Genomic DNA, 17,586 nt, shown 5'->3' on the forward strand with positions numbered 1-17,586 from the left:
CCCCTTATTTTTTCTGGGGCTTTTGAGCATGTATTAACAGGATAGTGAAGAGTTGACAGCAACAGAGTGGGAGAGAGATATGGGGTAGGGTTGGCTCTGGCCGGACTCGAACCTGGTTCCGCCATGGGGAGGTTACCCATTCATGAATCGAACCCAGGTCGGCCACGTAGTAGATAAGTGCCCTAGATCGGCCACGGTAGGGCCACAATAAAGGTATTCTTAAGAATTACCACCAACCCCAAGCCTAATTTCAGAATTTTCTTACATTTTAACTCAAAACCTCACAGCAGGGAAGATCCATCTCTCCAAATTCAGCCAAACAGCCTGACTAAAAAAAGCACCGGCTTATCACTGTCAGTGCTAATGGGTTCATCACAATTAGGTGGCATTAATGATTTCTTAATTGACCATTTTTTTTTAAATTAATTTACATGTAAAGAGCTGGTGTTTCGCTTTGCATTGTTTCTCCCACACATCGATGTGCTAAAATATAGGGTATAACCCCCCCGAGAGGTATAATGAAGACAGACTGAAGAAAGTCGTGCTAATAAAGCAAGCATTAACAGTCTGCTGCGAAATATATTAAGACCGTCCTCTTTCATCAGCATAATTATTCTGCTGCTGGTGATGTTCCTTTTTCGGTCAATGAGATATAATTGGCCTACAATTTATTCCTCTTTTAAAAAACGGTGCAAATGAATCTGTGTGAAAATCATAAATGGCCTAAAAATGCATAAAAGCCTAAAAACACAGGATCGGCGAGAAGACAAGAATCCATAGAGGAAGTGGAGAACGTATATGTTTGTATGAGTGAGAGAGAGAGAGAGAGAGAGAGAGAGAGAGAGAGAGAGAGAGAGAGAGAGAGGTGTAAAGAGGGAACAGGCTAACAGCCGACTGGCAAAGCGATACAGACATAGAGACCTTTTATCGAGCTTTAAATGGATGGAGACCAATTACACAGGACTGGCTCTTCATTCAGACACACAAGGACAGCAGGAATCCTCCCCTACTCTGCCCACACAACACACACACACACACACACACGCACGCACACACTTTTGTGCTACATCGACACACTGAATTTATGAATTGTAACTCGACAGCTGGGAAAACAGGGAAGGAACACCTTAAGCTCCAGCAAGCATTTAACATCTGCTTGATTGACTTTGTGCGTCCAGAGCAATAAACACAAATTCAAACTCATGGCTAATGACAGGACTCCTCTGCATGCAGCATCACAAAAAACTGCCGTTTCAAGTCATAACTTTGAACAACAAATAAGCTTACAAGCTGCCCATGCCATTCTCCGAGTCATTCTGTTATTCTGCCAGCTGCAGAGGCTGAAGCGGCATCAGCTGCTGTAGGCTTTTGCCACAATTTAGTGGCATGGTAAACTAAATCATGCTACACTACCCTCATGTTATACTGACATCATCAACAGAAGTGGGGGACCATTGCTGTAGTAGTTTTTGGGAACTTCCGAGTGTCCTGGCCAGGCCACTCCATGTCTAAGAATGTGGCAGGATGGCAAAGGTTGGCAAAGAGCCCATAACGCCTACTGGCATAATTTCATCTTCACAGTGGCAGCAGACAGACAGACAGACAAATAATGCCAAGATGCATTCATTCAACCCACGGGGTAAGATGGAGAGACGACGACGGAAGAAGAAATAAGATTTTTGCCTTTCTTTCTTTGAACAAAAAAAAGAGACATTTCTTTGCATTGTGACATCTGAAAGATTTGTTTACGACCATGTCACTGTGGTTAATTGTTTCCTGGCAGAAAATAACGCTGCAGCACTGAATGCCTGTTCATCACATTTAAACGTCTATTTAAAACTAAAACAATGAGCCGGCATCTACTGATTTAATTGCTTTTGTTGCGGCTGACATGATTAAGAGACAAAAGGCTTCAGGGCGCCATAGAAAGCACGTCATTGTGGAGCTCAGGCTGTACAGTACTGTGCCACATCTCTCCCTCTCTCTTGCTCACTCCCTCTCTCTCCGTGTTAGCGGCATTACTTATTTTTGTCGCTCGCGGGAGGAAAAACATTCTCACTGCTGTTGCTTGCATATTCATAGTGTGTCAGATCTTTATTGTAGTGATATAATGCCGTGCCTTTGTAAGATCTCATTCCTTTATTTTTTTTCCCCAACCATTTTTCGCCTTCAAATTAATAAGGATGGGAACAAAAGGCGTCCAAATAAATGCCATCTTCTCCATTTAATCTCAGTTTTGAAGCGGGCTAAGAAATTATCCATTTGATTACCATCATCATTCTCCTCAAGGATGTTTCTTCACCAGGAGAGAAAGTAAACGAGGCAGAGATGCAGAGATTTGAATGATGTTCTTGTCTGTCAGCAAGACAGCAAAGGCCCCCCCTGTCAAACATTTGCAGAGCTCACATAGTGTTTTCTAATTAAGACAAGCATGGTGAAGCCTCTCTGTTTGACCATTCCAATGCTCATACCCTCACATGAAGGAAGACTTGTGTAATGATTACTTCCCTCAAGAATCGTTATCCATGCCTGACTGCTAAACTGAGTGCAACTTTGGCCACGGCATCACACAGTAACTGAGAAACAGGAACAAAAGTCATTGTTTTTCAGGGAAAATAATGAATACCTATAAACACATGTTCGTTATTATAAATCATATTTACATTACATAATGAGTTAAATTAACAATGAAGAGGTCACATGCCAAAAAAACAGCCTTAGTCTGTTATTGTCATAACTGTGTTATGTGTGTGTGTGTGGGCACAGAGATTATTACAGCAGGACTTGTGGCTTTATTTCCTCTGATGGCTCGGATGTGAACATGGAGACCGTACTGCATGCCTTCATTTACAGCAAGCATGTAGGGCACACTACAACATTACGAAAATGCCCTCACGAGCATGAAAACATGCACACACACGCACAAACGTACGGGCGCCCACACCTCTTACCCATCTCCCTCAGCCACTGTGGAGACTTTCTATTCCTCCATTAAGTCATTTCTTTCATTTGCTGAAAGGCTTTTAGCCAACTGCTTCCCCTTTTCAGCACCAACGCACACAAAAATTCAGCCGTCTCTCCGCCTGCCCGAGTTAATGACTCGGAGGGCGCTTCTGTGTGTGCGTGTGCATCAAGAACATCAACAAGATGACGAGACCGTGAGTGAGAGACCAATCTTATCCTTGTTGTAATATCTCCGCTCTTTGCCTCTTTGTACGTGTGACGCTGAGGGTTGTGCGAGCCACTTTAACATTGGCCAGGAAGGGGTGCGTGTAGTAGGCCCTACACACCAGAAATTATTATTGGGAATCACTTCCATGACCAGCACTTCCATTAGTACGACACACACACACACACACACACACACACACACACACACACACACACACACACACACACACACACACACACACACACACACACACACACACACACACTTACTTTATCTTCACAAAGCGGATAAATTTCGTTACACTTCATCACTGCATGGCCAGGAATCTCCAGTTATGGTTTAGCACTGAAGGTGGACTGAAAGATTCTACTACTGTACCAATAGCCCATTAGAGCCCAATGAGCCCCCTCGCTCCCATTCATTCCTCACACAGGCACCACTTTAGGTTCTCTCCCGAAAAGTAGGCTGTATGTTCAAATGTGTGCACATCTCCCAAATAAAGAAAAAATAATATTTTTTTATGTAATTCAGCCTCAGCACATATAAAATTGACTTTAAAAAGGTTTGACCAGTTGCTGTCAGGAGAGAGAAAGGTGTGAGTGACTGGAATGCCTCACATCCAGAATCTTGATTCCTTCCCTCCCCCACAAGACGACTCATGTTACTAAATTATCTATTTATGAACTGTACATGACTGACGGACGTAAGGGCTCACGTGACAAGAAATCCAGACTACCAAAAAGGTAGAAGCCCAGCCTTCAAGAGCAACAATAGAGGAACTTGCTGACAGGCTCTGATGGCGCACCATGTCTCAGAATCAGCTGCTTCTTCACGTGACGACGTCACATGACGAGAGGATGATCCTCCATCTGTTTCTATCCTCTCGAGCTAGAGAGCAGTTACGCTTCAATTGACGTCCTATGCTACTAGCATCCAAAATACCGTGGTAGAGAGATAGGGACACATTTAAAATGGGTGCACTGACAAACTTGCCCACAGATTTTAACGTTCATCATTGGCAAACTACACCACTGTTGTAGATGGCTAGGATAGCCAGCCCGTAGCTTGCAAAGCTGTAAGCTACGCCTACATTTGTCATCCTGTTGAAAGGGACCGAAAACAAATAAGGCATACATAACTGACATCAACAGAACAACAAAGCGCAAGTCGTTGTGCCATAAGCTGGCAGAAATTTGAAATAAGGTATCGTCTGCTTCAATCTCTACCAGCAGACTAGCGAGCTAGCTGTGTTAAGCTAGGCTAGCCCATAACCTTGTCAGCTGATGACAAGTCCCTGAGCTCAAGCATTATCATGGCCGTCAGATATTACCTTCACTAGATTACGCATGATATTCCGTAAATGTCTACAATAACTCATTTCAGGCGTTGATGTAGCGTTGCATTCATCATAGATGGATTCAGCGGCTTAAAACCGACACGGTGATGAGTTACAATGCCATGGATAAACCTGCTAGCTCTCCGCCTTATGTTGATGTACGTAACCTACACGGTTTAACAGATAAATTGATAGCCGATGCATCCATATGGCGTCAACTATCCCCACATCTGGGCTTGGGCAGTAGAATTACTATTAAAGCATTTGCATTCAAACAGCTGCTAAGCAAACAGTGGTGTAGCATCGGCTACTTCATCAATAACACTACTGCAGGTATTGCGACAGAAGCTAATTCCATTTGACAAGATACATACTCAGCCTCGGTTGAGAGATGTAGTTTCTGGTTACTGCTTGGGCGTGTTGTCTTGCTGCAGCTTCAGGGCCATTGAGGTCCACAGGACGATTCTGCAGCATTGTTGCCATTGTGAAACGAATACGGTAGATTGCTCAGGAAAGGTACCCGATGTGTTCAAAAGAATTGACACTCAGAAGTCATATGACAGGTAAAACGGAAGTTTATGGAGTGACGACACGCGAGGACGTGCGCGCTCCCAGTCAACGTGTGACGCGCACGCGGAGTGAGAATGAACGGTGTGTCAACATTGCCCAAGTAGTTAGGGAAAGATATGGATATTTTGGAAAATCTGTGAACTAATTTATTACCAATAGATTTTTTTACCATGTGTTCTTACAGGTGTCTGGACACACCTCACAATTTATCCACGGCCATATACTATGGGAATTTCCGTGACGCCCCGTCAAAGTTGGGGTGCACAGAAGGCCTATGTAAAAATTGGAACACTGCAGATTGGGGGGAAAGGATGCATAATGGGTCATAACTTCTGAAGTAAACTACATACAGAGACAAATGAACACATTTTTACATACATTACTGACCCAGTGAATTCAATTGAGGGGTATTTTTGGACATTCGACCACATTTGAACCCTGTTTTTGGTCAAAAACGGCAAAAAATTGCCTTAAATGGGTAGAAATGTTCATTTTTTTAATCATATTTCCAAGTTGTGTCCATTATAACCACTTGCTCTTCATTTCTCATTTACAGTATGACAATATACTGTATATAGTCTGGGTTTGATTATTCTATTGGTATTAAGCTGAAATAATAACCCAAAGTTTACCATTTTTAACCCTTTAATGCCCTACACTGGAACCCAGACAAAAGGTTGCAGAAGGGGCCATAACTTCTGAAGTAAATTACATACAGAGACAAATTAACACATTTGTCCATACAATAGTGGCCCAGTGAATACAATTGAGTGGTTGTTTTGGACATTTGACCACATTTAAACTGCGCTTTTGGTCAAAAAAACGGCAAATAAATGGCTTTAAAAGTGTAGAAATTCAGTCATATTTTCACGTTTTATTTCGTTCGTTTTCACCTCTAGCTCTTTATTTCTCATTTAAAGGATGACAATATACAGAATAAGGTATGGATTTGATTATTTTAATGGTATTAAGCTGAAATTATACCCCAAAGTTTACATTTTTAACCCTTTAATGTCCTAGACTGGAGCCCGGAAAATGATACAATTTGTCAGAATGTGGGATAAGTTCGAAGGTAAACCACATACAAACACAAATGAGCATATTTTCCCATACAATACTGACCCAAGAAATTAAACGGAGTGTTTTTTTTTTCTTTTGATCAAATTTTAAATGATCAAACTGTCATAGACGTCAGTGTGGTGGAGGTGCAATTGGGTGGGCGGGTGCTGGTCACTGGTAGCAGTTGGGGAGGGCTGTGGTAAATTTCCTCTATGTTTTTTTTCCTGAGAGCTGTGTATATCTGAAGTATATATCTGTATATCGGAATAGCTATTTGGATCACCCTCTTTGGTAAATATGCCATTTGAAGAAAGAAAAAAAAGAAAACCGCCTCAGTTTCGCTTAGACCACTTCTGGCTGTTATTCCAGCTTTCTACAGTGGTTTGAATATATAAACATTTGACCTGATAGTCACACCATCCAGTTTGTCATTTTTATGTATGTTTCAAAATAAAATGATATAATATGGCAATTCATGCCTTATCAAATCATACATAATTGCATCACTGCTAATAATAGCTTTTGTTGGAGATTAAAAAAAAAAAAAAATGTATCTAGGTATACACTCTACGACCACTTAATTAGGTACACCTTGCTAGTGCTATGTTGGACCCCCTTTTGCTTACAGAACTGCTTTAACTTATTACAATGGCTTATGCGTGTTTTTTTGGGTAACCATGAAAACTGGATCATGGTTACTCATGTTTTTCATGGGGGTTTTTTTTCAACATGGTTTGTCCATGGTTTGGTATATGTTTTAACCATAGTCACAAACCATGCTCAATAAACCATGGTTAACTTTGGATTTCATGGTCACCTAAAAATAACTTTTTTACATCTGTGGTGTAATGGTTAGGGAGTTGGATTGAAGTTCACCAAGTTGCAGGTTCAAATCCCATCCTTACCTCTCCCTATCCTTCATGACTGAAGTGTCCTTGAGCAAGGCACCTAAACCCACATTGCTCCAAGGACTGTCACCAATATGTGTGTTTGGATAAAAAAGCAGCAGCTACAGTAATTGTCCAATCTTATATTGACCAATGTTAGTGAGCCTGTGTGAGTTATAGCCTCATTTTCCTGTTCTTAGCTGACTGTAGAGGCATCTGGTGTGGTTTTCTGCAAATGTAGCCCATCAGCACAAGGTTCGACATGCTGTGCATTCAGAGATGCTCTAATGTATTAGCCAGGCCGTGCCCTCCTAGTGACGCAACAGCTTCAGCGTTGCTACTAGTCAGGTCAGGAGTCAATGCAAGTACTTTCTGAGTTCCCGCAAATCAAGGGAGGCCATTTGGGAAATGCTAATTGGGAAATGATAATTGTTATGCTCTTGGTCAGACCAAGTCTCGAAGAGATTTGAAAGTCGATGATAATCAGGCTACTAATGTATGTGTTTCTGAAATACTCAAACCTAGCCCATCTCCCTTGGACCTCAGCTGTATCTGGTTAGCCTGGCACCCACCAACAAAGTGCTCTGAGCTGTAGATGAATTCGGTGGAGTACAGAATAGGGTAAATGCTACTGGGGAAATGCGGTTTCCTGTGGTGCACCAGCATGGAAGCTGACAAGAGGGGTCAACTGTCCTGGGCCCAGAGAGAGATGGGGCCCAGAATTCAGTCTCCATTACATTGAATGTATTGAGTTGGGGGCCCTTTCTGATGGCTTTGTCCTGGGCACAGCCAAGGCAGTCAGTGGTCCTGAGCACTACTGACCACACACTCTGATGTTAGTTCCCCCAGTCTGACAAACTGAGATGGTATTCTGTGATCCAGTTTACCAGGTCAAGCCACAACCCCACCCCCAGCAGTTAATAGTTGTGTTTGCAATTCCGCAGATATTTGCATGATCACTATGAGATCTGCATGGTCTTATAAAGGTGGGGTTGGATGCTTGGCAAAAAAGGTGGACAGAAATATCTAATGTGACTTCCCAAGACATAAAAAGCTGCTTCATGAAGCAGTGAGTGAACAAACATGTGGACTGGACACTAAATTCACATCAACTAGATGACTGCCAATCAGGGCAGATTACGGACGACATGGTGGCTGCACAAGTAGCAAAGCCAGCAGTCTGGCAAGAAACCGGCTAGCAGCCACACTCCAAGCAGCTTCATGAGCTGAAGAGACTACACCATATAGTGCAGATCCGTCTGGGCATGGACGCCTGTGCAAGGAGAAAGGAAACTGGCCACGATGCCAAAAACAATAAAAGCTGCCCCCTCCAAGAGTACCTGAAAACACCAAATGTTGCCTATAGGCATGAATGGCCATCCAGGTACTTTGCTCGTAAATGTGCATTACGCCCCTTTATGGGGGAAATCAAACCAAATGTCTCATCAACTTACATACTACATCAGCTAGCCTAAATGAACACAGTCCATGCTTCTCCACCTCTGTTTGGCAATATTATTTGAACAGCCGGCAACACAGCGCGTTTTCGGCATGTTGCATGTGAACAATGCTAGTCTACAGGTCCTTATCTTTCGTTTATTAACCCCTTAGTGCAGCGCTATGGCTCTCTGTAATGTCATAGCAATGTTGTTTTGATGTATTTAAGCATTTTCAGTAAGTGAATCAGGTCGCCGGCGACCCCATCTGCAGTAAGAGGCTACACCCCAACACTACCAATTGACTTGCATTGGTTGTTTTCCCCCACAAAAGGGCGTAAAGCACATGGAAAACGACACGCCGTTCGTGAGTATTGGTGCCTACCGGTCACATGATGAGCCCTGTAACAGCAGATTGCTGTTAGGAATTAAAGGCACATGTCTCATTATGCTATAAATGAATTTCTTATGTACCTTTTTCATTGCAGTGCAATGGTAGAGAAGTTAATTTCATTTAATTCAAAAATATTAAATCTGATGCATTTATTAGGTTGTGCTTACTTACAGAAAAGTAAAACTATTTCTAATGTATACCCATAGTATGGCATTTTTCATATAATTCAACTCCCTGGTGAAAGGTTCTCCCTGGTGAAACATTCACAACACTATGGATTGACAGCATGATTCTACTAGTTGAGATTTTTTTTTATTATTAGAAAATAGGCTCTCAATTGTAAAACCAATTGTCGGCCATGGTTTATAGGCTATACAATTTACATATAATGCCTTCCTCTATCTATGTCTGTCAATATCAAGGACAATGTAAGTAATGATAAAGTGATGCTTGGAAGGTTCTGTGGCCTGTTGTTAGTGGGTAGACAAAAAGTCACTTTTCAGAAAATCCCCCTCAGGGACAGGTTCTTGAGAGGATGTACAAACATGAAATCCAACAGCTATGATGTCTAACTTGCTATCAGACAACTATACTCCAGAGACACACAGGTTTCGAAAATATATAGGCCTACGCAGTGAGAATTTGCCTGGCACTAACCCCATTTTTGGGCCCTTGGCACAGATGAACACAGATTTTCCATACAATGCTGACCCAAGAAAGAACATGAAGTGGTTTTTTTTTTCACTTTTGGCAACACTTGCAATAAATGGCCTAAAATGTGTCCAAAAAAATCACCACCCTTTCATTGTTTCCAATGTTATTGTGTACTTTTTTTACCACCTCTTAATTTATCATGTACCAAATCAATTTGGTTATTGTATTGGGTATTAATCTGAAACAAAATCTCACTTTAGTGAATCTTTTGCATCAAACCTGAAAAGCCAAAATAGAGTAGGCCTATAAAGTGGACTTACATTGATGAATTTTTTAATTTGAACGAATGAAAAGACGGTTGATTTTCAACACATTTTAGGCTGTTTTGTCCTGGAATTCAGTTTAAATGTGATCGAATGTCAAAACCAACCACTCCATTTCATTTCTTGGGTCAGTATTGTATGGGAAAATATGCTCATTTGTGTTTGTATGTGGTTTACCTTCAAACTTATCCCACATTCTGACAAATTTTATCATTTTCCGGGCTCCAGTCTAGGCCATTAAAGGGTTAAAAATGTAAACTTTGGGGTATAATTTCAGCTTAATACCATTAAAATAATCAAATCCATACCTTATTCTGTATATTGTCATCCTTTAAATGAGAAATAAAGAGCTAGAGGTGAAAACGAACGAAATAAAACGTGAAAATATGACTGAATTTCTACACTTTTAAAGCCATTTTTTTGCCGTTTTTTTTACCAAAACGCAGTTTAAATGTGGTCAAATGTCCAAAACAACCACTCAATTGTATTCACTGGGCCACTATTGTATGGACAAATGTGTTAATTTGTCTCTGTATGTAATTTACTTCAGAAGTTATGGCCCCTTCTGCAACCTTTTGTCTGGGTTCCAGTGTAGGGCATTAAAGGGTTAAAAATGGTAAACTTTGGGTTATTATTTCAGCTTAATACCAATAGAATAATCAAACCCAGACTATATACAGTATATTGTCATACTGTAAATGAGAAATGAAGAGCAAGTGGTTATAATGGACACAACTTGGAAATATGATTAAAAAAAATGAATATTTCTACACATTTAAGGCCATTTTTTTGCCGTTTTTGACCAAAAACGGGGTTCAAATGTGGTCGAATGTCCAAAAATACCCCTCAATTGAATTCACTGGGTCAGTAATGTATGGAAAAATGTGTTCATTTGTCTCTGTATGTAGTTTACCTCAGAAGTTATGACCCATTATGCATCCTTTCCCCCCAATCTGCAGTGTTCCAATTTTTACATAGGCCTTCTGTGCACCCCAACTTTGACGGGGCGTCATGGAAATTCCCATTGGATTTGGCCGTGGATAAATTGTGAGGTGTGTCCAGACACCTGTAAGAACACATGGTAAAAAAATCTATTGGTAATAAATTAGTTCACAGATTTTCCAAAATATCCATATCTTTCCCTAACTAAAGAGATTGTTCTTCATAAGAACTAGTGCCTGAATATTGTAGCCTAGCCTCGGTGTTGAAAAGAAATTATAATTGTAGCAATATAAAGGTCCACTGTGTAATATTTTAGTAGTCCATTTCCAGAATTCACAATGCCCTATCACAAATGGTACCTTTTTAACAAATACTTTCTAAGTAGGCTATTTATTATGATAGGGAAAATGGCATTTTACATACTAGTCTAGAGGATATGTCAGGATTTTTGGCAAAGATGTTCACTTCCGGAAGAAAGCATGACAATTTGTAAACAAAGGTTTTCAGGTATGCTGATTACGATAAGAAGCGGCTCCAAGCTCAAAAATCAAGGGATCACCCTCAAAATGGACAAATCCAAGATGGCCGCCAAATTAACAATTCTTCATTACTTAGGTTGCATATGTCATATAATCCTGACCTCTGCGACTAAATGTGGGTTCTTGGGATTGCTGAATTAATTTATGAGCCATTTAGCTTTGCAAAACCTAGGTACCACACTGAAAATCGAGAAATCCAAGATGGCCGACATCTCCGATGGCCAAATTTATAGTTATCCACAACTTTGGATGAATATGCACTAGAATATTGATCTTGACGACTAATTGTAGGTTTTGGTTATCGCTGAAGTCATGAGTAAGCCATTTGAGCTTCAAAATATTAAGGATTCACCTCAAAGTTGAGAAATTGAAGATGGCCGCAATTGCGATAGCTATATTTTTATACTTGTAGATCCTTTTAGTGGGGTCATATTAGGCTCAGTCATTTCAAATTGGTGTTAAAGTTTTGTTTTCACTTCGAAGTTGAAGTTTAGGGTCTATAGAACAATTTGAGTTCGAGTGTCAAACACACAGATAACAAAATGGCCTGCGGGGGGCGCTCTAAAATATATAAACTGTTATTACTTTTGATTAGTTAAACCAAATTTAACATATGAGATATGTATGGATTCAGCATGAAGAGGAGAAACCGGTGAGCGAAGTATTTGGTTACCAGGTTAACGACACACTATGTAATAAACACACTTTTAGCCAATGGACAGCTAAATCCGGGCTTTTTTAAGATAAAAGGTGGAAATGCCCTCAAAGTTGCAATGAAACATAACTTATTGTTACAAGTTATTGTAAATAAAGCCTGGGTTATCACTTAACTTGATTTGTTCAGAATATCCCTGAAGCACACAGATACTTAGGATACCTATACACAAATATGGCTGCATAAAGCCTATTTATGAATTTAGGATCATGAGTACCAGCTTTTTTTCAGTCAGTCCATCATTGTATTCACAACTTAAAAACTTTATATCTGGAAGAAAGTAAATCAATAATAATAATAATAATGATGATGATGATGATGATGATGATGATGATGATGAATACTATGGGGAACATCATTTTTTCCTGCATTCAAAAAGCAAACAGAAGACCATAGGGCTAACACTTAATAATCCACTCTACAATAACTATGACAGATGCAAAAGCAGTCAGTGGTCAGTCTTAGAAATGGCATGTGCACTTGCACAGACGTGTGCACTTTAACTCTGCCTCCATGCACTTGCACCGAGATCTGGCAGGTCTATTTGTACAAGTACTAGTACAGCTGCACTTAACCTCTAGTTGGAATACATCTTTGGAAACTGCATCTTTGGTAGTGTAGTCCAAATCTGGGAACTGTTCATTTGTTACCAGATTGGCAGGCATTTCTGGCAAATGCAGATAACTACGCTGGTAACAAATGGACAGTTCCCAGATGACAGAGATGTCCTCATAACAGCAGATGATTGTGTCTGTCTACCATGTATGAAATAGTCCTATAGTATTATTTAGTATGCTTGCCAAATGCATCTGCTTGCCCCCAGCAATCATACTAATTGTTCTCCAACAGTTTATTTAGTATGCTTGCGGGAAAGCATACTAATTGTTCATCAAGAGTTTATTATTATTCTACATTTTTCCATTCACCTCGGCCTATGGGAATCGCCATTCATTAGTATGGCGGCTTTGAATCGTTGCAGCATTCGAGATAGAGACACGGTTCGAGTGCCAAAAGGAACGGCTCGAAAAGGGCCCAGGGTGGTGTATCTTTCGCTGGCCTACCCCCTTTCATTTGTTCACCAGACTTGTTTTTCCTCAGTTTTCTCTCTGTTTTCCCCCTCATTGAAATGAATGGTAGAATGGTCAAGATGATGTCACAAACTGTGGCAGTTAGAGTGAGAGGTGACCTGTCCTGGGGTTTTTAAGGTAAAGGCATTGTCAGAGAGGTCTTGGCTCTGAATACAAACTGTGTGAAGAGACACACACACACACACACACACACACACACACACACACACACACACACACACACACACACACACATGCAGCCTTGTAGAACTTTGGAACTCTGCTGTCGCCTGGGAAACCGTGGCCTAATATGCTGCTGTGACCACTTTATACAGTAAGTGGCAGTGGGTAGGGTGTTGGTCTGTCAGAGGGTTGTAGGTTCGAATCCCACACTTACCTCTTCCTACCCACCCATTGCTGAAAGGCACCTGAAGCATATCCATACATGCACACACGTACACACACACACACACCTCTCCCTCTCTCTCTCTCTCTCTCTCTCTCTCACACACACACACACACACATCTCTCTCTCTCTCTCTCTCTCTCTCTCTCTCTCTCTCTCTCTCTCTCTCGCACAGACAGACAGACACACACACACACACACAGAGACACACACACACACACACACACACACACACACACACTCAGACCTCTATCTCTTTCCCTCGTGTTTCTGTGTGTGTGTGTGTGTGCATAAGCCGCAAGCATACTAATAGCATTGTCTCTCCGGAAATGCAGTCCTATTATTATTATTATTATTATTGATTTATTTTCTTCCAGAAATAACTTTTTTTGTGATTTTATGAGTGAACCTCTGCCTGAGGTTTCTTCCTGACTACAGGGGGTCTTTTTTTCTCAGACCTCACTGAGCTTTTTTTTTCCCCTCACAAACTATGAATCAAGCGAAAGGGAGTTTTTCCTCACCCCTGATGCCACCAGGGGCCGCACCTGAGCGCCCAATCTCTGTGTGACTATCTATGACTTATGATAGGCCCAGCCACTATGGACCTTACACATCTAAGAATCCTGGTCCTAACCTACGTTGACCTTATGACTCTACATTCTCTGTCTATCTCTTCTTCCTCTGCCTTCCTGCTTTTTCTGCCTCTCCTCTATACCTCTCCTTTTAAATCTATCTCTAACAATGTTTTTTCCCATTTGTTAAGCACTTTGAGTTACATGCCTTGTATGACACAGTGCTATACAAATACAATTATTATTATTATAACAGAATATGGCTTGATTGAAAAAGAAGTTGATACTCATGATCCTAAATTCATAAACTCAAAGTTGCAAGTTGGGTGCTAAATATCACATAGGCTTTATGCAGCCATATTTGTGTATAGCTGAACAAATCAAGTTGAATGATATCCCATGATGCGTACATTCAGATCAGTACTTTTATTCCCTGCGGGGGTATATCGCACAGGACATGCAGGACACGCTTTGTGTTTGAATGTGTTGAAACATGCAAGATGTAAAGGCTTATTTGAGCAGTGTTGCCAAAACAAATTCAGCAGAAGTCGCTATTGGCTCTCTGAAAAGTCGCTAGAAGTCACCAGATGACGTTACGTATGACGTCACAGCATCACGCATGCAGCGCAAATCTCTAGAAAAGATGTGTGCACGGCTACGCAGAGTTACAATTATGTTGAAAAACAATGATTTTGTCACTGAAAAGGAGAGTTTTTCAAAGTAGCCAGATTCACCAAAAAGTCGCCAAAGTCGCCAGATGTGGGTTTTTTTGTTGCCAGGTCCAAAAGTCGCTAAATCTAGCGACAAAGTCGCCAAATTGGCAACACTGTATTTGAGTCCAGGAACATGAATACATACTTACAAATCCCTAGTACCTTAGAATAGGATACACCAAGCCTAACATAAATCATCATGCCTCGCTTTCTTAAATCAGCACAGTTCACACAAATGCGTCAATGTGATTGCTGCAATTGTTGCACCCTATATCTTTGTCATATCTTTAGTTAGAGGCTTATATTGCCTTTAAATGAAATTATTGGGCCACAAAACCTACATTTTGACACCAAGATCATGCTCATATAACAACCAGATCCAAAGTTATGGCTCAAAACAAATACAGGTTTTTGCAATGGCGGCCATCTTGGATTTCGTGTTTTTGAAGTAGATCCCTTCATTTGCGAGCGTGGAGCCGCTTCTAATTGGAATCAGCATCCCCAAAACCCCCTATATACCAATTTTCGTGCTTTCTTCCGGAAGTGAACATCTTTTCGACATATCCTCTAGACTATACATCAAAAGAGGGATCTTCTCTATGGTCAGCCATTTTGAATTTCCAGAAATATGATTTTTTTTTTTTTAGCTGCAAAACTGTCCGTTTGTCATACTAGTAAATATTGGTTTATTATGTATTGATATTCATGAAAAGATCTAATTTGGCAATATAGGCAGCACAGTTTCAGTGAGCAGCATAGTTGCAATACCTATTCTGGCCACAATCTTACATGGTGCACCTTCAAGATTTGGTAAGAGCATAAAGTAGGCCTAACTTACACGACTATAGGCTACTGTAGGCCTATGACCAAGAGTGAAACACGAAAAGGGCAGGCTGTGGGTGGTTTTCCCTATAGGCTACCTACATTTTATAGACAAACTCACTTATTTTAATCCTTGGAAACTCCTCTTATTTAAAGTGATACTGACCCATTTTTGGACATACGCTTATTTTACACCTCTCCTTGAGTTAAATGGTTGAGTTTTACCTTTCACCTGTACTTTCAACTGTTCTCTGAGTATGGCATTGCAAATTTTACCTCCAAGCTAGCAATTAACATTGAGTCCTATGAGACCAGTGGCGGCTAACTGGTCTCATAGGACTCAATGTTAACTGCAGGTAAAATTTGCATTGCCATACTCAGAGAACAGTTGAAAGTACAGGAGAAATGTAAAAGTCAATCATTTAATTGGAGGTGTAAAATAAGCTTATTTCCAAAAATGGGACGGTATCACATTAAAAAAGGATTTCATGTTTGTATACCAAAGTTAATGAGTTTTACAGTAACCATTCAGTAGCAGTGGCAGCCATCTTGAAAAATGGCCGCCATATTGAATTTTTGCGTGGCCAGTGCACAGACCTAGATTAACCCTCTAGCTACCAGAATTTTTTTTGAATAGGCCGGAATCCTACCAGGAATTCTAAGGAAAAATTGACATTTTTGTCATATTCTAAACAATGTCAAATAACTTGAAAAGAAATGAAAAGTGTCAATTACAAGTTACTTTCATATTAAAGTAGAGAAAACACACTTTCAAATGGTATATCATTTATGGATAATTAATTGTTCAGTATTCCCATAGAGTGCCTTTGATGTGGATTAAATGATAAAAATGTGATAAAATCCGATATTATCTTGGCCTATCTATCTATATATCTATATATTTAGGCCTATCTATCTATCTATCGATCTCTCTATCCATCTATCTATCTATCCTTGGTCTATCCATCCATCCATCCAGGGTCAAAGTTGAACAATGATCATGTGACGACAACAAATGTCGTTCACCCAAATGTCCTGTTTTCAAGCGGTTTCAAGCGGTATAACTGTAATGGACTACACTAGCTAATAATGTTTGAACTAAACCATGCCAAAGATGTGTACGGATAACCGGAGACGTGTCCGCGATAGCAGACAGGACATGAATGGAGCTCTAGGAAGTTTCCCCTCCCAATTTGGCACAGGTAAGACGCGCCAGGCATCACCGACTTTGACCGGAATTGAAGTGCTACAAACACCACGTTGGTAGGCTATTATTGGAAGTTAGCATTCAACTCAACGTCTTCGCGCACATTTTTATGAAGGACAACGTGGAGTAGTAACAGTCCTTGACTGCTTTGCCAAAGCTGACACGCAAAATGAGTAACCAATTGTTCCATGCTGCGCTTCCTTCACGATGCGCTGTTACGCAGAGCTGTCGCTGTAAGTTGTTCCAGGAAATAAGAGTTGGATACCAACATATGGTTTGACTCTGAAAACACACCGAAGACAGTTTACATGTTTAATATGTAGCGTGTAGACATCGGCTGGACAGTTGTGTTTGCTATTTAGGACCATGGCAGAACTCATCACAGTTGAACACCATCTCATAAGCTTAATAAAACAACATGATCTAAAAATAGCCTAAATAGTCATACACATGTGCTGTTGACCATGAAAATAGATCGAAGAGGGTTGAAAGTTGACATATTTAGTGTATATTGGTTGTAGAAACAGAATGGTTGTGTTTGTAGCCATCCAATCTCGGACGGCCGTCATTTGAATTGACGCCAGATTGCCAAATCGCATAAAGCGGCGCATCTCGTAATAAAATCTAAAATACTGAAAAATAATATAATATAAACATATAGTTTTTATACTGAAAGTATATCGAGGAGGGTCTGTAATATTGAGCTAAAGTGTTTGAAAGCTGGAAAAACTGCATGATGATGGCCGTTCAGCTGTATTTTCATATGAAAATA

At 40.5% G+C, this 17,586-nt stretch overlaps 1 protein-coding gene across 1 annotated transcript in view; it reads right to left on the reverse strand.

Moving 5' to 3' along the window:
* Positions 1-5,065, reverse strand: part of atp6v1ba (ATPase, H+ transporting, lysosomal, V1 subunit B, member a) — a 37,757-nt gene extending 32,692 nt beyond the window's left edge. Inside the window, exon 1 of the mRNA XM_063191968.1 lies at positions 4,883-5,065. Within this exon, the coding sequence (XP_063048038.1) occupies positions 4,883-4,991 (109 nt within the window). The 5' untranslated portion in view covers positions 4,992-5,065. The remainder of the gene's footprint in view (positions 1-4,882) is intronic.
* Between the last annotated feature and the right edge of the window lie 12,521 nt (positions 5,066-17,586).

Source organism: Engraulis encrasicolus, chromosome 24 (genome assembly GCF_034702125.1).
Source record: "Engraulis encrasicolus isolate BLACKSEA-1 chromosome 24, IST_EnEncr_1.0, whole genome shotgun sequence".
Classification (NCBI taxonomy): Eukaryota; Metazoa; Chordata; class Actinopteri; order Clupeiformes; family Engraulidae; genus Engraulis; species Engraulis encrasicolus.